Source organism: Urocampus carinirostris, chromosome 2 (assembly GCF_059441175.1).
Source record: "Urocampus carinirostris isolate Australia breed hairy pipefish chromosome 2, RoL_Ucar_1.0, whole genome shotgun sequence".
Lineage (NCBI taxonomy): Eukaryota > Metazoa > Chordata > Actinopteri > Syngnathiformes > Syngnathidae > Urocampus > Urocampus carinirostris.
In genome coordinates, this window is record NC_142350.1 from 49,598,505 (window position 1) to 49,622,209 (window position 23,705).

Genomic DNA, 23,705 nt, shown 5'->3' on the forward strand with positions numbered 1-23,705 from the left:
GTCGGAACGCTTTTTTTCTGCCACTTAATACCACGGAGAACTTCTTGAAGCGCATCTTCCAAAAGTAAGTTAAACTCTACTTTATCTTTATAGAGCATATTATTTCATGAAATGTGTATTTTTTTTAGTACAGAACAATACAGGTTACTTATACAAGCCTTTGACATAATTCTATACATCTTTAACATACAAAATATAGCACTGAATCAACTTACCAACAAATTCAACTTATGAACGATGGTCCGGAACGCATTTTGTTCATAATTAAGGCAGCGCCTGTATAGCTACAGAAATAAACTTTCAGGAGGCCCTCGAAAATGAGTCAAAATGGCAAAAATTGGCCGGCACCCGGACTTTCCATTAGAGAGAAACGTCTGGCATTGAATGAGTTAATAACTCGAAAAATAACTAGCCCTCAAGAACCACCATTAATAAGAAGGACTGAAACAGACAAATTTAAAACGAAATCGGAAAGAATCCATGAAAAAAGGAATAATCTGAATCCTTTTTATATACACAATAATAACTAAAAAACAAATAACTAGGACTCAGGAAAAACACTAATATACCTTCCACTGGGAATACGCTGTAATAATCGCAATTTTTTTTTTCCCCCCCACTGTATTATGCATCGGAAAGAACTGATTGCCAGCTGCAATCATCTAAAGAATTTGCACTTTCATAGGCGGCCGACTGCTGAGGCTGCGGCGGGTGAGGGTGAAAATCTCCATCCCTGTCAATTTTCCCTGGTTTGACGGATGCCTTTTGATGCCCCTCCCCCAGGCTAAGAATCGGAGACGGTGATGCTTTGTTTGAAAATCTGTGTTCTTGTTTTCCTTTGTATTGTCATCGACACCTCTGGGAGAAAACAAATTTTACGATCGTGCCTGTTCACCTGATGATAAAAGTCACCTTAAAACGTCCTGACAGACGTGACTAAAGCAAAATAAAATCACAAAGAAATTGGAGTGCGCACGAATGTTTCCGCCGCTTGCTTAAGCGGGTTGAGAAAAGCTTGGCAGATTTGTGCCGACTGTAAGTCAAACATTGAGAGGATGGGGCTGCAGTGATGACAGCTTGCCGCCAGCCCCGTGCAACAGGCGACCAATCCCAGCACGGGAATAAATGCCTTACCAGCTGTGTTCAAACTGAAGAAAGGACGTACATACTGTGCAAACTTTGGTTAAGAAATAGGAGGAATTTTCAGTTTTCATTTTAACAGATATATTGAATTGTTTAAAAACCTCAAATTTAATCTTAGCTTGCCGCTAGCACCGTGCAACAGGCGTCCAAACCCACCACGGGAATCAATGGCCTTACCAGCTGTGTTAAAGCCGACAAAAGAACGTACATACTGTGCAAACTGTATAGGGACCTTTGGTTAAGAAATATGAGGAATTTTCAGTTTTCATTCAAACAGATTGATTGAATTGGTCCTAAAACCTAAAATTTGATCTCAGTTAGCTGCTAGCCCTGTGCAAAAAGCGGCCAATCCCATTGCCGGAGTCCATGCCCTACCAGCTGTGTTGAAGCCAATAAAAGTACGTATATACTGTGCAAACTGTGGAGGGACCATTGGTTAAAAATATGAAGAATTTTTAGTTTTTATTCAAACAGATTGATTAGATTTCTCCAAAAACCTAAAATTTGATCTGAGCTTGTCGCTAGCACCATGCAACAGGCGGCTAATCCCATCGCGGGAGTCAATGCTCTACCAGCTGTGTTGAAGCCGACGAAAGAAGGTACGTACTGTGCAAACTGTGGAGGGGCCATTGGTTAAAAAATATGAAGAAATTTCAGTTTTCATTTAAACAGATTGATGAGATTTGTCCAATAACCTAAAATTCGATCTCAGCTTGCCGCTAGCACTGTGCAGAAAGCGGCAGATCCCATTGCAGGAATCATTGTCTTACCAGCTGTGTTGAAGCCGACAAAAGAACGTACGTACTGTGCAAACCGTATAAGGACCATTGGTTAAGAAATATGAGGAATTTAAGTTTTCATTCTAACAGATTGATTGAATTTGTCTTAAAACCTAAAATTTGATCTCAGTTTGCTACTAGCACTGTTCGAAAAGAGGCCAATCCCATTCCGGGAGTCAATGCCCTACAAACTGTGTTGAAGCCGAAAAAGGAACAAACGCACTGTGCAAGCCGTATATGGACAATTGGTTAAGAAATATGAGGAATTTTCAGTTTTCATGCAAACAGATTTATTGGATTAGTCCAAAAAAACTAAAATTTGATCTCAGCATACCGCTAGCACAGTGCAACAGGCGCCCAATCCCACCACAGGAAGCAGTGCCTTACCGGCTGTGTTGAAGCAGACGAAAGAACGTAAGTACTCTCCAAATTGTGGAGAGACCATTGGTTGAGATGTTTGAGGAATTTGTTATCTAGACAGAATTGATGCCTTTAAGGAAAGTTTACAGTGTAAATTTGATCTTGTTTGAACTCCCCAAAATGGGTTTATTTGATGTAAAGCAACCTAAAAATCCCCTGCATGTCAACAGTTTATCCACTTTGCTACCGAAAACAGATTTCAATCTCCATCTGATTATTCCCTATTTGTAAATTGATTATTCGGATTGGTCCAAAGAACTGAATTTAGATCTCATTGAAATTTTCCCTGCAAGTCAACGGATTGTTCAGATTGGTCCTAAAACAACCCTGATCTCAATCCGACTCGTCCCGACATGAAAAAAGAGTATTTGGATTGGTCCAAATTTGAATGTCCGTCTGACTATTCCATGCATGTAAATGTGATATTGGGATAAATCCAAAAATGTAAACTCTAATCTCAATCCCATTATTTAATGTATGTGAACATACTATTTAGATTACCCAATAACTCAAATACTGACCTCAAACTGATTACACCTGCATGTAATCTGGTGATATGGATCGATCCAAAACCGGAATTTAAATCTCAAACTATTCCCTGCATGTAAACAGTTTATTTGGATCGGTCCCACAACAGAATTTTGATCTCAGTCAAAATATTTTGGATTCGTCGGATTCTTCAAAAAATGGAGAATAGTAATCTCAATCCAACTATTCCATGCATGTAAATGTATATTAGCACTACTCAAAAACCCCTTTCCCAATTTCAATCAGAATATTCGCTCCATGTAAACAGATTATATAGAATAGTCCAAAAACCAGAATTTGCATCTCAATCCAAATGAATCGGTGCCAAACCTGAATTCCGATCTCAATCCTACCATTTCCTGCAAAATAAACAGAATCTAATGTTCTCTCCAAAAACACGGATTACGCTCCGAACCTGACTATTTCCTGCATGTAAAAGGATCTTTCCAATTCATTCAAAACCCCCAAATTTTTTATTTCAATCTGACTGTTCCTGCATGTAAACAGATCGTTTTAGATTGATTTTGGTGTGTGTGAGACCAATTTTAAAATCGAATGACGAACAACGGTACAACGGTATTTTTTTCGGGATGCCGAAAAACATCCAGACATTAGATTTTGTATTGTGTGCACCTTTATCAGAGTAGAGGACAGTGCTGTAGTACTTCTTTCCGCCGTGTGGCGCTGTGAGAGGTCACCCAGCATCCACCCAGAAAAAGAATACACACTGCACTGTATCTCTAGCACGCTAAGAACGTTGACGTTTTTATTGTATAATATCTCGTGCATCCATTCAATATGGTTGGTGTAAAACTAAAAGAAGAGGGGAGCAGTTTCTTCTGAAATAAAAGTGGAGTAAGAAAGCTTGATGCGGTTGAGAAAATGGTTGGATCACTTTTTTTCGTCCTCTTTTTACAACAGAGGAGGAAGTCGCCTAATTCTTCCAAAAGTAAGTTAAACGCAACTTTATTTATCTTTATCGTCAAGTCATGTTTATTTGTGACGCCCTTAATCACAAGGAGTATCAAAGGGCGTCACAGACCACAGAATGTCAACGCCTAATGTGTAGCTTTGTTTTTCAGTACTATCATTCATTCAGCCTGCTTTGTAACGTTATAGAGCATATTATTTTATCAAACGTTTATTTTTCAGTTTCAAAACAATGCAGTTTATTTATACAAGCCTTAAACATACAAAATATAGCACTGAAGAAACTTACGAACCAATTCTACTTAGGAACGATCTCATTTCTAAGTCGGGCAGTGTCTGTAATTGCGCCCTGAACCTAATAGCAAGTTGGGCAACCTTTGGCAGCGATAACAGAAATCCATTTTTACAATAAATGGTAATGAGTCTTTCACATTGCTGTGGAAGAATGTTTGCCCACTCTTCTTACAGGGTTCCTACAGCTTCAGGCAAGTTAAATTCAAGACTTTTAAAGACTGTTTTAATGCCTTTTGAAATCAAAATTAAGACCAAGTCGCCAAAAAAATACACAATTAAAACAAACAAAAACAATAAATAAAAAGGATTTTTACAGTACATTCGAGTTTTTTTCAAAAAATGCAGGCTTATCTGATCACAATATGAAGTATTTTTGAACACTATATAATACACACTATGTATTTAATATTTTCTATTATCAGTCATGAATATTGCATCAAACCCTTATTTTTATTTTTGTTGTTGCTGTGAACTACGACACCTGCCGTCTGTATATAAGGTGCCTGCAAACGCTCATCACCATGTCATCAAATTTTTCCCGGAGCCCGCCGATGGCCAGCAACCCTCGGCCGCCCCTCGACAACTGTCCGGGACCCTCCTGGGCTGGAGGTAATGGCGCAGCGGTTGTAAAGCCAGCATTAAATATTCAGGGATGGCCGACAGCGAGGATGTGCACAGTCGGCAGTTATCGGTTCTTATCCGCCTACCCGCTTGTTTGCTCGCCGGCGGATCCGAGAGGGGCGAGAACGGCGCATACAGATGGCGCTTTCGTTTAGTGAGAACACACGTACATGTATGTTTGTGTGGGCGAGTATAGTATGCTTGGATATATGTGTCATAATATTTTCCTCATTTTATTTGACATTCTTGCTGTAAAATAAGAGAAATATTGCTTTAAAAAATAACGAAATTAAATAGACAGTAAATTCCGGACTATAGAGCACTCCTGATTATAAGCCGCATCCAGTACATACATAAGCCGCACCTGACTATAAACTGCATGTGCCCACATTAAACACGAGATATTTACAAAGAAAGATGTTACACAGAAAGAGTTTTAATAACAAACCTAACCCATTAACATACCGACGGCCCGCCGGTAGGGCCGCCTGACGGCGGCGCAGTGGTTAGTGCATGTGCGGCACAGTTCATGTCTTGGGAACCTCCTGCGTGGGTTCAAATCCAGCTCCAGACTTCCTGAGCGGAGTCTGTATGTTCTCCCCGTGCCTGCGTGGGTTTCCTCCGGGCACTCCGGTTTCCTCCCACATTCCAAAAACATGCATTTCAGGTGAATTGGCCGGTCTAAATTGTCCCTAGGTGTGATGAGCGAGTGAGTTGTCTGTCCCCGTGTGCCCTGCGATTGGCTGGCAACCAGTTCAGGGTGTCCCCTGCCCACTGCCCGATGATTGCTGGGATGGGCTCCAGCACCCTCGCGACCCTACTGAGGATAAGCGGTGTAGCTAATGAGATGAGATGAGATGAGATAAAATAAAGACCAAACAGGCTGAATAAGTGTACTGTGTACGAATGCTACATGACTGACATTCAGTTATTCAGTTAGCATGCTCTATATGCAAGAGTTAACAAGGTTACCAAACTATCAATTTCACTTCAAATCACTAAATCCAATGAACCATTCATCTTTTTTATACTGCGCTATTACCGTTTTCAGCTGCATACTTAGCAATTTGAATCTTGTAATCTGCAGAATATTATTTGCGTTTCAGTGCCATTTTTGTTCAGCTCTTCTCTTCTCTGTTTTTATACATTATCCATGTCGTTGTACCAAAATATGCCCCACCGTGTAAAATTAGACCCGAAGAGGTAAAGACAATTAATAAAATATATCTTAAATATTTTTGAATGCCCCCTCCAAATGAATTTGCAATTGTACCATCATTTTTTTTCTATTAAAATGATATTTAGAGTATTATTGTAAATATTATATTACATCACTGTTGCTCTTACTAGACCAGCTGGGAAAATGGACTGGTCTCTCAGGAACCGTCCTCTAATGCTTCATACCCTATCTCTCAGATAGGACGCATTGTGTTATATATGGTGAAATGACATTTGAGCCCTTAAGTGTTACCTGTGGTGTTCTGCAGGGTTCAGTACTTGGCCCCCTTCTTTTCAGCATTTACATGCTTCCATTAGGTGATATTATTGGCAAGCATAAAAACAGTTTCCATTGTTATTCAAATCTGTGGTCTGTGCAGCCCTTTGAGACTCCTTGTGATTAGTAAAACCACTAAAAATATTAAATGAGAAAACCGACACCTAAAACAAGTATGATTATTTATTTTATTATTAAATCAGGCTATTATTTCAAAAAAGTCTATTCATTTAGAGCATTTTGCTCATTTTATTTCATATTCTTCAGATTTATTTTACTTTTTTCCCAATTAAACAAGAGAAATAATGCTAAATGAATAGCAAAAATATTTTGAACTTTAAACTTTGTATTTTCTCAACATACCATAACAATTCATAAAATGCACATTTACAAAACGTTCCTTAATCTAGCAAAAAAATGAACATGTATTCATCAAATGTGCGAGCTTTAGAGCGCCTCGTCATTGTCTGTGACCGCAAAGGATGTCACACAAAGGAAAATAAAAGCGTGCTAGCTGCTTATCATGAAAAGCGTGTTCTATTTAATCGTTCTTTCCCCTCTCATGTTTTTTAAGTGCATTTTATCATGCTAATATCACAGCCGGCTTTTTTTTTCTTGTTTTCTCGCCAGTTGGGTTGTAAAGAAGATTAAAATGTTTCCTTTAAATTGCTGAGCAGTTAATCAAGCTTTTACAGCGCCAGTTTAACCTTGGAAGACTCTAAATCAATTTCCAAATGAAATCCGGACAAAATGGAGGTCAGTCGGGCTCCCTGCGCGAATTGGGACATACGTTATCGGCTCTTCTTGATCAAAACGGTAGATTTTCTGGCGGCTAGTAATGCGCTAATGCTTCGGGCGCAAGCAAGAAATATTGAACTTAGCGTGAACGTAAACCTCTGCGACCTTTGCTGTTTTCCGCTGCCAGGTTTATGTACGGACCTGCTTCGTGGACAGATTTGTTCGCGGATTTGAAATTAGTTCAGAAGATGCAAAGCTAAGGCTAGGCTAACATACAGTGCTGACGCTGAAATATTCACAATTTTCAAGTGATACTAAACGTTTGTTAAGTGAGACACTAACTAAGTTTTTTTTTTTTTTTTATATAACTTAGTTAACTACCTTATTACAACTAGGGCCAATAATGCTAGGAAATAATGTTAGCAAAGCTAGCTATCACCACATCACACCACAAAAATCTTCCTAATGCTAACATAACAGATATGTGTAAAAATTCAAGCAATGATGCATGGCAAATATTTCGATGTGATATTCAACAAGAGCTGTCGGCTAAACGTTATACTGTTAACCAATTACGTTAAATAATTTAGAGAATATAGAATCGTTGGCTAATGTAGCAACTACATTAGCATTGTGTAATTTCACACAGTGACATAGAAAGTCAATGTAAAATTTAGTTTGGACGTGCCGATGCTGCATCCCAAAATTTGTTCAAGATTTCCAAATGAGTTTCAAGGAGGCTAACGCTAAGCTAAGACACAGTACTGACACTAAACCACGAAATATTCAAAATTTTAAGCAATTCTAAGACATTTATCAAGTGACGCACTAGCAACCTTTTTCGTATCAGTTCACTGGCTGACGTATTACTACTGTGGCTAACAATGCTACCAAACATAGCTAGCCATGCTTTCACAACACATCTTCCTACTGCTAACATAACAGTAATGCGAAGTTATTAAAAATAAAACAAGTAAAAAAGGCTGTTACAACTTGATATTCAATTGCATAACTGTTAGCTAGGAAGTTATCTTGGGGCAAATACTCATCATCATCATCATCCCATTGTTATTTATTCTAGTGACCAAAATCTTTAGGTGGGTACCTTTTGAGGCTCAAAATATTACGTGAGATTATTCAGAGGCATACAAAAATTCACTAAAAGTAGCAAATATGTTGTGTGATCGGACAAGATGCACTGGAAACCTTATTACAACTAGTGCTAATTATGCTACCAAAGCTATCTTCTATCTGTACTTACACAGCAATAATAAGTCTTCCAAACGATAAAAACAGTACTGTGTAGTTATGTAAAAATAAGAGAAATTACATCATGGCAACAATTATAACACCAACAAGCTAACTATTAGCCGGTTAGCCCAATAATTACCCCTTATCGCATTTCATTGTAGGCGGAAATACAGTAACGGCAAAAAAAAAAAGCCACCAGGCCTGGCAAAAGTGAACTGTGCCAGTCAGTCCCCGCTCGCAAAAATATTGTTTGGCAGGTAATGGATCGCGAGGAAAGTTTATTTTAGGCGGAAATACGGTACCACTTAAAAAGAAAACACCATGCTTGACAAAAGTGTGCCGTCGCTCACCACTCACCGCGGTATGTGGTTGGGGATAATGGATCGCGACCGCAAGGGTGCATTTGATTGTAGGTCGAAATAAAGTAACATTAAAAAAACAGCCACCAGGCTCGACCAAAGTGCGCTCTGTCGGCCCCTGTTTGCAGCAATATGGTATTGGGGATAACGGATCGCAGCCGAATGACCGCAGGTCATCTTAAGCGATAATACAGTAACAGGCCCGACAAAAGTGTGCTCTCCTGGTCCCTGCTTGCAGGAATAAGCGATAAAGTTGGGGACAAAGGAAGACTGTCAAATGAGTGCAGTTCATCATAGGTGGAAATATAGTGACGGCAAAAGAGCCAAAAGGCCCAACAAAAGTGCCCTCCCCTTAAGGCAATATTTTATAGGGGATAATAGAATGCAGCTGTACACAAAAATGCGCTTTATGCTGGCCCTCGCTCGCAGCAATATAAGATCGGGCATAATGGATTGCAAAAAGGTATTCATCCTAAAATGCAATAAGGCCACGAAGCACAAATTAAGAAGGGATTACAGTTTTTGTTGAAAATGTGTTACTCACCCTCTTGGATTACCTTAACATCCCCACTTTTAAAAACACAAGTTAACAGTACTTGGTTTTTTTTGTCCTTTTTTTCCATGTAATAGACCATTTGACTTTGCAATAAACTCCCAACCAATCAAAGAGCTAACACAACAAAAATAAAATAAACTGTTATCATGTCCTTACATCTTCCCATCCTCTGCCAGGAGTCCAGGAAATGACATCCAGGAAGGGATTGGACAAGTATCCGTCGGCGTCGAAGGAGTAATCTCGACCACCGAGCGTGATGTTGCTGAAGTACCTGCGAAGAGACACAAGTCGTTTTTGCTGAGATTAGAAAAAAAAACACTTTCTGTTTGGTGGATTTTGCCGATTAGATCTAAAGAGGGTATGGAGTGTATTTGGATGTTTCTTACTCTCGGCGTTGGAGCCAATCTGGGGGGGAGTGGCTGTAGACTGCCCACTTGTGCCCAATCAAGACACTTGCAGGTTGTTGGTTGGTCCAGCTCTTTACATTGACTCTTTACAGTGACAACAACGTAAAGAGTTGGACTATAACAAACTGCAAGTGCGGGGAATAATAAGGCTGTCTGTCATTACAACTCTTTTCCAAAACCCCAAAAAGTTACATTTAGTTCTCATTAATCTACCCTTAGTATTCCATTAAAATGTTTTAAAATAGTATTACAAATAAAAATTTCACGTTAGCATGAGCTCTGCGAAAATGGATCGCGGCTGCACAGATGCATTTTAGGAGTAAAGAACAGAAGAAAAGAGCCGCCTCACAAATTTGCCATTTTGGCCCCCGCTTTCAGCAATAGTCAACCAGGGATAATGGTTCATTTCAAGCAGAATGCACAGAAAAAAACACCCGGTACACATGAAAAAAATTGGCTTTCTTGTCCCCCCACTCTCTGTAATAGTCAACTGCAGAAAATGAATTGAGACCACAAATGTACATTTCATTTGAGGGTGGCCAGAATACCATGCCTGCCGACAAAAGTGCTTTCTGACGATCCCGGCCTGGCAGCAATATGTGATCAGGGATAATGGCTCACAACCACACAAGTGATGTTCAATTTAGGCGGAAATAACTAAAAAAAAAAATAGACATGACACAAATTTGTTCTCTTAGCCTCTGTTCTCAGCAAACTTGACTTAGAGATAATGGATTACGGTCAAAACAGTCCAGTTGAAAACAGGTAACAAATGGCAGATTCAGCAAACACAATTGGAAAAAAATGCTCTCTGCCTCTTCCAGCTCAGGATTAGTCAAACACGGATAATGGATCATGGCCAAAACCAAGCATTTCATTTTAGGCGGGCCAGAACGGCACGGCAAAAGATTATTCCATTGGTCCCCACTTGCAGCAATATGCAGTTAGGGATAATGGATCGCCTAATTGATTTCTCTGACGCCTCTCTCAGAAATAGTTGACTGGAGATAACAGATTGTTGACTAAACATTGCAGTTTATTTTAGTCGGGCTACTATGGCACAGTACAGTAGCCTGATTAAAAAAAAAAAAGCGTTTTGCTGGCCCCTTCTCTCAGCAATAGCTTACCAGCAAAAATGGGACGTGGCCTTAACAGTTTGCAGCAATATGTGATTAGGGATAAAAGATCCTGGTGGAGAAAGCAGTATAAAAAAAGCCACCAGGTCCGACAAAAAATACGCTCACAGCAATTTGCGATCAGGGATAATAGATCACAATCACACAGCATGGCAAAAATGATCCGCCAAAGTGCGCTCTGTCAGTCTCTGCTCGCAGCAATACGCAAGAGTGCAGTTCACTTTTTGGTAGACAGAATGGCAAAAAGAGCCTCCATTCCCAACAAAAATGTGCTCTGCTGGCCCCGGCTCTAAACAATATGCGATCAGGGATAATGGCTCACGGCTGCATGAGTGCAGCGCAATTAAGGTTGAGAGAACGGCAAAAAAACCATGCCTGACATAAGTATGCTCTGGCAGTCAACGTTCACCGCAAAATACAAACAAGGATAATGGATCACAGAATATTTTTCAACCTGCGATGTCAAAAAGCGCAGAGTATCGAAGGCTTACAGTAAACAAAATCGAACTCCCTCACCTCATCCTGCCCCGCATCCTCTGGGTCTGATTGGCATCGGTGGCGCAGTTAGTGACAAAGTTGGGCCCGCCTGTTGTGCCGTAGTCCTTGCGCATGGCCACGGCGCCGTGCGTCAGCACCGAAACCCCCCTGGCGATCCTGCGTCGAGGCTCGTCCCGCCAGCCTTGGGGCCGCACGGCAAACAGAGCCCGGGGCAGGTTCTCCATGACCAGACCCGACAGGGCGGGCCCTACGGCGAACCACATGTGCGAGGGGCCCGCCTGACCCGCCGCCCACGCCGCCCGGAACACAAGCTCTGCCTCCTCCTGGGAACAGTACAGCAGGCGAACCTGGCAGGAAAACGGGTATTGGGGAGCAAGGGGAGGGGGTGGGCACACACACATACGAGCTAGTGAGATAAGGAAAGGATTGGGGGGGAGAGAGAGGGTTCGAAAGATGAGGGAGAACGAATTAAACCAGGAAGGGGAGGAGCTTAGATGGGCGCAGCAGAATTAGGAGATAATAAAGGTGCAGACAGGTGGGAAAAAGAGGCGATAATCTCGAGCCTGTTTCAGAAATTCAGAGGGAATGAAAGGGTGTGGAACAATTCAAAATCAGTCCTGTGTGAATGGAAAGAGGGGAAAATGTGGGTGAAGAATGTATTGATATATATATACAGTGGAACCTCGGTTTTCAAACGCCTCTCAGTTCGAACAAATCAGAGTTGTTCAGTCAAAAATTCGGGGTTCGAACACCGGTAATGCGTGAGTGCGTACGCTAGAGTGCGATACTAAGCGGCGTACGGGTGTAGATCGTGTAGATCTCCCCCACCCCTCGTGACCAACTGTTATCACGTGCGCACTTGCCTCTTCTTGCTTTCGCTTTTAATATCGTTGAACGGGGTGTTATAGCCCCTAACTATGCCTCCGAAGAAAGTCGGTGCAAGCAGGACAGGTGAAAAAAGAAAAGTTGTTCGTACAACTGTTGCCTTTAAGAAAGACATAATAGCTAAATATGAAAGAGGTGTGCGAGTTTCCGATCTTGCTAGGGAATACTGCATGGGCCTTCTGCTGACTACCACAAAGGTAAGAAACCCTATTCATAATTCTTATTTTTATCTTTTTTTTTTTTTTACACGTTCGTGTTAGCGCAATTTCTCGTACGGAAGATTACGATAACGCGAACGTACGATTAGCCTGGGTTATCTTTATGATTCGAGGTAAACCTTCAGGGTGTTGGAACTGAGCCCAAAATTCAGGGTGTTGGAACGGAGCCCCCTTTCCAATGAAGCGCTCGCCACTTGTGGTGCTAAATGACTTGTAAACGACCTGATTTTTTTATTTTTACACGTTCATGTTAGCGTAATCTTTCGTACGGAAGATTATGCTAACGCGAACGTACGATTCGCCTGGGTTAGCTTCATGTTTACGTTCATGGTAAACATTCAGGGTGCTGAAACGGATTAAAACAATTTACATTATTTTTAATGGGAAAAATGATTCCGGTGATTGAACAAATCAGTTCTCGAACAGGGTTCTGGAACGGATTATGGTCGAGAACCGAGGTTCCACTGTACTTAGGTTTTTGGGTATTTGACGACAAGAAAGCGTACATGGAGACTGAAATACCTGGAACTGTATAAGATTAATAGGAACCCAAGAGTCTTGATCGATAATTTAATGGACATTTGGATGACAACCCTAGAGGCCAATGCAAAGCCAATTGAAAAGTCAACATCAAGTGCGGCATATAGCAATCAGTGCTGTCCGGCATTGGCCTCACCCCCTCAGTCAGATGACCACAAAGAGCAGCTATGGGCACCGTTTCCTTATTGGGACAACAATCAGAAACCACCTCTGCATGGACGACATTCAGCTGTATGCCAGGAGTCACTGAGAAATGGACTCACTGATCCACATCACTAGGATCTACAATAAAAACAAGGTTCAAGCCATCATCATGTACACCCTGCCAGTCAGATACCCAGCTGGTATCATACGCTGGCCAAAAGAGTAGTAGAAGCCACTGGCATCAAGGACAAATAAGCTCCTCACCCTGCATGGAGAGTTCCACCCCAAGTCCAGCACACTGATGATGTATGCTAAGCGGAAAGAGGGAAGCTGAGGGCTAGTAAATATCAATGGCAGGAGGTAACATAGAAAATCCTAGAATACACTGAACAAATAGTCACAAAAGATGGCTTGAGTGAATGTCTCAGGTAGCAGAACACCGATGAGAATGGAGAGGAGAGGAGCAAACATCCTGGAAGGACAAGACCCTACATGGAATGTACCACTGTCAGATGAGGTGGCTACTATCAGAGAATCCTACCACTGGCTGAAAAAATGTAGGACTGGCAGACAACACAGTGGCTCTGATCATGGCAGCATAAGAACAGCCCTCAAGCACAAGTACCATGAAGGCCAGGGTCTACCAGAGTAGATCAGATCAAAGATCCAAGAAGAAGTGCTGTACTGTTTCAGGGGCAAATACGCTCCTAAAACAGTAGAGCACATCAGGACGGGTGTAAGATGTTAGCTGGCTAAGCGTACATGGAGAGGCTCTGTTTTGGGTGGGTGGGACTGTCTAGGTACACTGCCGTGATAGGCTGATAAGCACGTGTGTGCTGTCAAACAAACAGCCCCGTTGGGCATGTGCAGTTCATGTCTCTGAATCAAAAGAGTCTCGGCACATGGCTACTGCTACAGCTAGCTTTTAGCAGCTTGATACATTAAAAAGAAATCATCCATTCAATCGAACTATAAGGAGAGTAAGAAGAACGTAAATAAATAATTCAGGAGAGAAAACAATAGCGAGGCTGCAGATCCGGCCTACTGCTGTGGCTAGGCTAACAACACCCCGAAGCCACTGCTGCGGATTCTATCTTGCCAACGTCAGGTCCATTAGTCATGAAACAGATGACCCAGTGCTACAATTTGTGGGAAACCTTCACATTTGGGACTCTTTCATATTATTCATTGCGAGGATCTGTCTCCATTCCAGGACACCTGTTGCTGACGTGCAGCTAGCCGGCCAAGCTCTAAATTGCTTTCTTACAATGAAAGAAGCCCTTCAATTGAGTTTTACTTATGTATAATGACAATAAAAACATTCATTCAACTGCAATTATGTGATGTGTGTTACCTATAATCTTCATCTCATCTCATTAGCCATACCGCTTATCCTCAGTAGGGTCGCGGGGGGCTGGAGCCCATCCCAGCAATCATCGGGCAGTGGGCAGGGGACACCCTGAACTGGTTGCCAGCCAATCGCAGGGCACACAGGGACAGACAACTCATTCGCTCATTCACACCTAGGGACAATTTGGACCGGCCAATTCACCTGAAATGCATGTCTTTGGAATGTGGGAGGAAACCGGAGTGCCCGGAGGAAACCCACGCAAGCACGGGGAGAACATACAAACTCCGCACAGAAAGTCTGGAGCTGGATTTGAACCCACGACAGGTTCCCATGACATGAACTGTGCCGCACAAGCGCTAACCACTGCGCCGCCGTGCTGCCTTACCTATAATCTTATATATATATATTATATTGTTACATTTGTATACTTTGAATAGGAAATGGTGTCAACTCGAAGTAAGTTTAACGCTTTGGCGACCTCAATTAAGGTGTGAAGCTACTTTGAGGATTTCTTACTCTTCGCGGGTGGTTCTGGTCCCCGATAACTGAGAAAACTGAGCGATCTCTGATCCATCTGTCCATCCATTTTCTGTGCCGCTTATCCTTACGAGGTTCGTATACCAGCTATCTTCAGTCAGTGGGCAGGGGACACCCTGAACTGGTTGCAGCCAGTGGGAGGTTACACAAAGACAGACAACTCACTTGCACAGTCACATCTAAGACAATTTGGACTGGCCAATTAACCCGACATGCATGTTTTTGTCATGTGGAAAGAAACCGGAGTCCGCGAAGGAAACTCATGCAGACAAGGGGAGAACATGAAAACTCCCCGCAGAAGGCCACAATAGCTCGAATAGAACTCTGGACCTCGGCCCCGTGGGGCTGTGTGCCAACTACCCAGCTGCCATTCAGCCTGTACAACACATATATGTATAATTTAGATCTCAATGCCATTGTTAACTTGTGACTTGAATTTAATCTATTACAAATATCCCTTTAATTACCATTCTAATCATTTTAACTTCATGGAAAAGTGGATAGGATTGCTATGTGCAATTTGTCTTTATTGAAAACAATGTGTAGAGTTATATTTCACGTGAACTGTTCTGACTCTGAACAGTCATTTACATTGAAAGGAACATTTCACACAATTTAACACTGTCAATAAACAATTGACAAAAAAATAAATGCTTGGTTACAAAATTAACCCCTTAACAAACCTGCCCAAGGGATCAAAACAGGATGATACAAAATAAAGTTACAAAGTGCACATTTTGTAAACTCAACTAAAGTGCAGTAAACCATGGCTTACTGTAAACATTCCTTCACTGGAAATTGGAAAGAATGAACATTTACATAAAAGGTATGCGAGCCTACTATTTTATTTCTTCGAGCCAGTTACCCACTTATCCAATGTGCTGTCAAACGGGCTGTTGTGTAAAGAAACCTTGCACAAATGGGAGCGGTGGTCAGTGAGACAACTTTTTGTTCAATGTTCTGCTGAAGTGCCTCACGCATGCGTGGGGCGTGCCTTTTGTTGTGTTTCAGGGTTACAAGCGGATCGTGTAGTTTCTTTAACGTCGCTGCCGGAGGCCACAGCTTATAAAAATTACAATTTCACACTGAACATTAATCTCGTGCTAAAATAAATTTGAATTAATACGCAATATTTTTTTACAGAACTAATTATTTATATATATTTATATGTGTGTGTGTTGATTGGCAGGAGACGAACAAGAACTTAGAGATCTGGTCAATCCCCTGGACACAGTATCAAGCCAGTATGGGATGGAAATCAGTCCAGAAAAAAAACAAAATTAATGACTAACAATCCCTGGGGTATCACCAAAAAAATCACCATCAACCACAGAAAGATAGGACCTGTCACTATATGTTAATATATTTGAGCCGTCATATCAGAAGAGGGGTCAGAACCAGAAATCATGGCCAGGATAGTTCAAACCACAGCCGCACTTGCCAGACTTAAACCCATCTGGAGGGACAAGAACATAGCAGTCAGACATGGACTCTCACAGCAAAACTGAGAAAGAAAATCCAGGCCTTGGAGATGCGATGCTACAGGAAACTTCTATGCATCAGCTCCTTAGCCCATGTGACGAACAAAATGGTGTGCAACACCATCAGAGGGCACAATGGACCCTATGAAGAACTGTTGTCAACTTTGCGCAGACTATAACTTTAGTGATATGGTCACGTCACAACATCATCAGGACTGACCAAGATAATGCTCCAGGGCACAGTCCAAGGGGGAAGGAGGAGAGGAAGACCAAAAAAGAACTGGCCCGGTAACATTAAGGAATGGACTGGTGCCAACCTTTCCACGACCCAAGAACCGTCAACAGTGGAAAAGGCTGTCCAGAGTTGCGTGCTCAGTGGTGTCCCAACAAGCCAGGCGGTTAGGAATTGACTGCGGCAGCGCCGGTAGGGAAAGCTAACAGCTAGGCTAACAACTCTTAAGCCTCCACTGCCGATCGTGGCAAGTCACGAACGCCAGATCCATTACCCATTAAACGGACGTCTTGAAGCTACTACTCCTGGAAAACGTGACTCTTGTATTTTAATCATCACAAAGACCTTGCAGGAGTTGCTGTCACCTGTAGCTTGCCAGCCGCTCCCTCAATAGCCTTCTTGCACTGAAAGGAGTAGCCCTCCGATTTCGTTGTACTTTTTTATAAAGACAATAAAGACTATTTATTTAACTGCAATTATTTTTTAATTTTTAGATATTTAGTTGTTAGTCGTATACTACCAGTCTAGAAGGACATTAACTTAAGGTAAGTTTACATGTCGCTATTTTCAGGTTCTCCTCAAAAACAAAACAAACACATAAAATGAACTGGTCTTGTAAAATCAAAAATCGCATCGAAATGGCAATACTGATTTGAAAAATCACGATTAGGCTTTTTTCCAAAATCGTACAGACCTAAAGCCAAAGGTGGAATTTGAATCGATACGTCAATATATCACAATCTCAATCGTTAGCGACATTTTTCTCACTTCTCGCCTCTCTCCCCTCGTGTGTATCGGCATATTCCCTTCTCTGTATCTCAATCGGCTTCTAATCATTTACAGATCCCCTTCCGTCGATTTCCATCCCCCTGCTTCTGGACTTGATCGCTCCCGTGCTAGCGCTAATAATTTTTGTCACCCCTTTGTTTTCTTTCGTCTTCCCATTCATCGAGTTCACTTAACAGCAAGTAACGAGAATATTGAAACATTTACGGGGGCGTAGCATAACCCGAATGGGGTTAGATTTTCATTTATTTCTTAGTAACACACAATATGTATGTTTATCTTAAAACATATAATAGGAATGGATGATTTCTAATACGAGCCACACACGATTATCATAGCATTCGATTATTCCATCGATGAATAGGAAGAAGGAAAAAAAATGTATGTATTTTGATTGTTGAATTCTAATCAAATGCATTATTATTTCTGATGCAGTCCTTGGCATCGAAGCGGCGGCCATGACGGCCGGCACTTTAGCATTGACATTGAGACCCTGACCGGCACCGGACTCGGGTAATAAAAAACGTACGTGGTGTGCCGGGCAGCGCCGCCAGCTTGTCTCCGGGCAGAGAACCCGAAGATACTTGTCATTTGAGGCAGGGAGTAGCACGAGGTCAAAAGGGACTTAAAGGAGGATGAATGGAGGAAGGCGGGAGCAGAAGAGAGAAATGGGACAAGGCGGGAACAGGAGACGACGAGGCAAGAGATAATAGAGGGACTCGAGGGCCGTTTTTCCGAATCGGAATGGAGCGTATGAATATTGTAAAATGTTGAATTAGTGACGACATGACATCTGTCTAAGCTCGGCACCGTCTCGGGAGAATTGATTAGGGAGTCAAACAGAGCATTAAGAGATGAACCACGTGCTGAAAAAAAAAGTAAAATAATAATTGAAATCATTTCTAACAGTTCTGCTATGCCACAGTCCGTTGGCTGAAAACACTAAAACAGAAAAAAAAAAAAAGATGTATATATATATATATATATATATATATATATATATATATATATATATATATATATATATATATATATATAGATAGATAGATAGATAGATACTTATTTCATCTTATACAGGCAGACGAATAAAAAGAAAGAGAGAGAGAGGTAAAGATATATAGAGAGAAAGAGGGTAGAGGCAAAGGGTTCGAAAGGAATAAAATAAATAGAAAGACAAATACAGATAGAAAAAAAGAAGGATATAGACAGAAAAAGATATAGATCAAGGAGAGAGTGAGATATATAGAGAGGAGAGGGGTGTAAATAAAGAAATAGAAAGAATGATATAAAGGTAGATAAAAACTGGAGATTAAGATAAAGGGAGATATAGAAAGAAACAGAGAGAGAGAGAGAGCAATATGAAGAAAAAGAGGGGAATAGAGAGAAACAAAGATGAGAGAGGGGATAGGTTATAGACAAAGAAAGAGCGAAAGAAAGGTAAAGCTAAACAGAAAAAAAGACAAATGGAGAGAGAAGAGAACAGAGAAATGGAGAGACAGATAAGGGAAAAGAGCAAGAAAGACAAAAAGAGAAAATAAGGCAAAGAGAAAAAGAGAGATATTGGAGAGTGAATAACAGACAAAGGGGGATATATAGAAGGGTAAGGATAACGACAATGAGAATGACATAAGAAAATACAGGCAGCGATATAAAAAGAAAAGTAGGCAGATACATAGAGAAGAGAAAAAAGGGGATCAGATGGAATGGACAAAGAGAAAGAGATGAAGTGGTAGAGAGAGAACAAGAAAGATGGAGAGAGAAAAACAGCAATACATAAAAAAGACTAAGAGAGATAAAAAGGGGATGGATCAGAGAAATAGAGATAGAGGTATAGATAAAAAAGAGCGATAGATAAAGCATAAATGAGATGGAGAGAGGAAAACGGAGAGAGAAAGCTAGATAAAGGTAGGATAAAGAGAGATAAAAAGAGTGCAGCAAGAAATATAGAAAGAAAGGGAGAGAGTTTGTGAGGAGCAGAGAGAAAGACAGATTGAAAGAAGGAGAGAGGGGGAATAGAAAAAAGAGAGGTAGAGAGAAAAACACAGCAAAATATTATTATTATTATTATTAAAATAGAGAAACAATTTAAAGAGGGGATGAATGAATATGGAGAGAAGTAGAGATAGATCAAAAGATATATAAAAAAAGAAAGAGAAGGATAAAGAGAGAAATGTGGAAAAAGAGAGCAGGATAAATACTGAGAGATAAAAAAAGATAGAGACAGACTGACAGAAAAGAAGAAATAGAGACAGGGATAGGTAAAGATCTAGAGAGAGATACAAAGAAAGATGAGTAATAGAGATAGGTAACAGAGACAAAAGAGATAAAGGTATCAAAAGCACACAAAGAAAAACTCTCTTTAAATCCAAGATGTCTGACGGAGTGTGTGCACACAAGAAACGTCCATGACAGATACATTTGAAAAGTAAGTCGAACAAAAACTAGCAAACGTCAAAGTGTGGAGCTTCCAATTTCGCCGAGATAACAATCACGGATTCAAGTCGCTGGCGCAATATGCAGATAACAAAGCACAATCTCAATTCGCAATCTTGTATCACTTAGGGCAAGGATTAAGATTTTCAAATATGGAGGTGTAGGCAGTGTAGGGTAGGGGGAGAGAGAGATGAGAACGGACAGAAATAACAGAAGTCTCCTGCCATGGAGGGCTTCCCTCCTCTGCCTCACCTGGGCCTCGTTCTCCTTGAGCAGGCGTCGGGTTCGAGCCCCGCCGGGGTCGTCGGTGACGTTGAGGACCACCACGCTTTTCTTTTCCCAACCGATAAAGGAACCGTCCGTCAATCCCTCCACCACCGACAGGAACTCCTGGTAACCGTGGTGACGGGTGCACACCACCGAGAAGGCCGTCCAATCGTATTCCTCCAAAACCTCGAAGATCACGCCTAACTGAAGAGCCGTAGACGAGCTGAACTGCAGGAAGATGGAGCCCGTTTCCTGATCGTGGGGGGTCGGGGGAAGGTTCGGACGGGAAATTAGAGAAAATAATTCTCACGCTGGTGTGAAATGATTTCACATCCCACCCTCGTGTGAAACAACAACTTATGAGTGTGAAGTTAACGAAAAAAAAATCACATACTACAACAATAACTTTTGAGCTACACCTTGGGTCAGAAATCATTTCACTTTGGGTCCAAAATGGAAGGATCCTTTAAGCCTCTACTTAATCGGCTATAGATGTCAAAGATTCATTCTAACTAGGCTGACAAAGACACTGAAAGACGTCAAATGTCAGTTTCAGCGAGGTTGGTGGAAGATAAGTTAAAATGTACCTTTTTTGGCATTTACTTTCATAGGGAACTTGGACTGCAACAACTAATCGATTAATTGGTTGAGAAAGATTATTAAAAGCAACTAATTAGATCATCGATTCGTTGTATTACATAATTCATGAGCCACATTAGAAATAAGAGTGCATGCAATTCTGTTGTGACGCTTAGAGTTGTAGTTCCACTTTGGTCCGGCAGAGGGCGCTATACGAAAAGATATCTTACGTCTCTTTTTAATCTTTTTTTATTTTTTCATTTGCACCATTACAATCAAAATCGTAATGGTTTAAACTTCGTAGTAGTTGACTGTTTTATCATAAAATAATGTTCACAACTTTCAAGGGAACAGAAAGTGCAGCAGAATACGGAGAAAAACAATCGGAAACGAAGTAGATCAAATAAATAAAGTAAAAAAGAAGAGGAAGAAAAATGACATGTTTATCTGTACACAAGGGGCGGATTCACAAACATATTATATATCATATTTGTACAGAAATTGTTTATCATATTTTTAAAGATTCAACCCAAAAACAAATTTGCTGACGAAATTTCGAAATGTGGGTTTACATTTTTTGATATATTTTATGGATAACAAAATTTGCGACACATAAAATGAAATGCATCTTTCTCGTTTTGTTTTGAATAATTCCAAATATAATATCATCTTTGGATAACGTGGTAAGATAAGAGTATCTTACATATTTGCAGGTGTATAGCATATATCTGGTTGCATTTTTGTTTATTTTCAACTTATTCGACAAAAACTTTGATTTTTCCAATGTTTTATATTATGGAATATTCTATTGTTTTGTGCACTATTTTTGGGAATAAAGAAGCAGATAACATCTCTAAGAAATCACATTCATCGATTAATCGAAAAGAATAATTGACCGATTAGTCGATTATTAAAATAATCATGAGTGGCAGCCCTATAGGGTACTTAACTTACATGCCCTATACTCTCTTACATTGTAGTTAGCGTGTCTATATAACCTTCTTTCCCTTTTGCTCAGTGTGAAAAACACAGATGCCACCTACGATCACACGAAGAGAAAAAAAAATAAAAGGAGCAAAAATAAGCAGTGGGCTTTTCAATCAGAGGCCTGGAAAAAAGCACGAGATCGCTTTCGAGCACTAACTAGCAATGTTTCAAGCCCCTCTTGTGCGCTAATCACGATTGTAGCGCACATTAATAGCATGTTTTACTTTTTATAGTAACTACAAGTTCTCCATTGTGAAAACATTACATTTAATTGGACACTCCAAATATAAAGACGGATTTGTTTTGGATGTTTTGAACTATATGACTTATACAACGATACGATTGACTTGTAGATTGAAAAAACGTTGGGGAAAAAAGATAACTTTTGGATTTTGAACTACCGTAAAACTCGGACTATAAACCACGACCTTTTCCCTAGCTTTCAACCCTGCTGCTTATGCAACAATATGGCTAATTTATGCATTTCCTCAAACGGCCGCCAGGGGCGCCCGAGGAGTAAAGTTAAGAGTAAGTTAGTGGAAGATATGTTTCGAGGAAGACGCTTGTTTAATGTAAATTTAAAAAAACACTAGCGTGAACAGACCCTTATCATGGAAAAGGTGTCAATCGAAAGGGGAAGGTTCACTACCATATTCGTAATAATTTTAAGAGTACAGTAATCCCTCGGTTATCGCGGTTAATGGGGACCAAAACCACCCGCGAAAAGTGAAAATCTGCGAAGTAGCGACGCCCCTTCAAAAATGCTTTTTTTTAAAAAAAAAATTTATTATTATTATTTTTTAGACCCGGTTAATGGGGACCAAAACCACTCGCGAAAAGTGATAATCCACGAAGTAGCGACGCCCCTTCAAAAATGCTTTTTTTTCAAATTATTTTATTTTATTATCATTATTTTTTAGACCCGCGGAGCTCTGAACCCGCGAACGTGGAACCGCGAAGTAGCGAGGTCCCACCGTAAATGGAAATACAGTAATCCCTCGGTTATCGCGGTTAATGGGGACCAAAACCACCTGCGAAAAGTGAAAATCTGCGAAGTAGCGACGCCCCTTCAAAAATGCTTTTTTTTCAAATTATTTTATTTTATTATCATTATTTTTTAGACCCGCGGAGCTCTGAACCCGCGAACGTGGAACCGCGAAGTAGCGAGGTCCCACTGTAAATGGAAATACAGTAATCCCTCGGTTATCGCGGTTAATGGGGACCAAAACCACCTGCGAAAAGTGAAAATCTGCGAAGTAGCGACGCCCCTTCAAAAATGCTTTTTTTTCAAATTATTTTATTTTATTATCATTATTTTTTAGACCCGCGGAGCTCTGAACCCGCGAACGTGGAACCGCGAAGTAGCGAGGTCCCACTGTAAATGGAAATACAGTAATCCCTCGGTTATCGCGGTTAATGGGGACCAAAACCACCTGCGAAAAGTGAAAATCTGCGAAGTAGCGACGCCCCTTCAAAAATGCTTTTTTTTCAAATTATTTTATTTTATTATCATTATTTTTTTAGACCTGCGGAGCTCTGAACCCGCGAACGTGGAACCGCGAAGTAACGAGGTCCCACTGTAAACGGAAATAGAGTAATCCCTCGGTTATCGCGGTTAATGGGAACCAAAACCACCCGCGAAAAATGAAAATCCGTGAAGTAGCGACGGCCCTTCCAAAATGCTTAAATTGTTTTGGGTTTTTTTCTAATTATTTTATTTTATTATTATTATTTTTTAGACCTGCAAAGCTCTGAACCCGCGAACGTGGAACCACAAAGTAGCGACACCCCTTTAAAAATGCTTAAAAAAAAAATGAAAAAAATAAAATATATATTTTTTGTAATTATTTTATTTTATCATTATTTTTATTATTTAGGAGCAGCACGGCGGCACAGTTCTGAGGTCGTGGGAACCTCCTGAGTGGGTTCAAATCCAGCTCCCGGCCTTACTGTGCGGAGTTTGTATGTTCTCCCCGTGCTTGCGTGGGTTTCCTCCGGGCACTCCGGTTTCCCCCCACATTCCAAAAACATGCATTTCAGTTGAATTGGCCGGTCCAAATTGTCCCTAGGTGTGAGTGAGCGAGTGAGTTGTCTGTCCCCGTGTGCCCTG

The 23,705-nt window shown here is 40.9% G+C and overlaps 1 protein-coding gene across 1 annotated transcript in view; it reads right to left on the minus strand.

Moving 5' to 3' along the window:
- Positions 1-23,705, minus strand: part of grin2db (glutamate receptor, ionotropic, N-methyl D-aspartate 2D, b) — an 84,253-nt gene that overhangs the window by 55,537 nt on the left and 5,011 nt on the right. Inside the window, exons 3-5 of the mRNA XM_088326934.1 lie at positions 20,015-20,281; positions 11,174-11,502; positions 9,271-9,385 (exon numbers count right to left, since the gene is read on the minus strand). Coding sequence (XP_088183060.1) covers positions 9,271-9,385; positions 11,174-11,502; positions 20,015-20,281 — 711 coding nt within the window. The remainder of the gene's footprint in view (positions 1-9,270; positions 9,386-11,173; positions 11,503-20,014; positions 20,282-23,705) is intronic.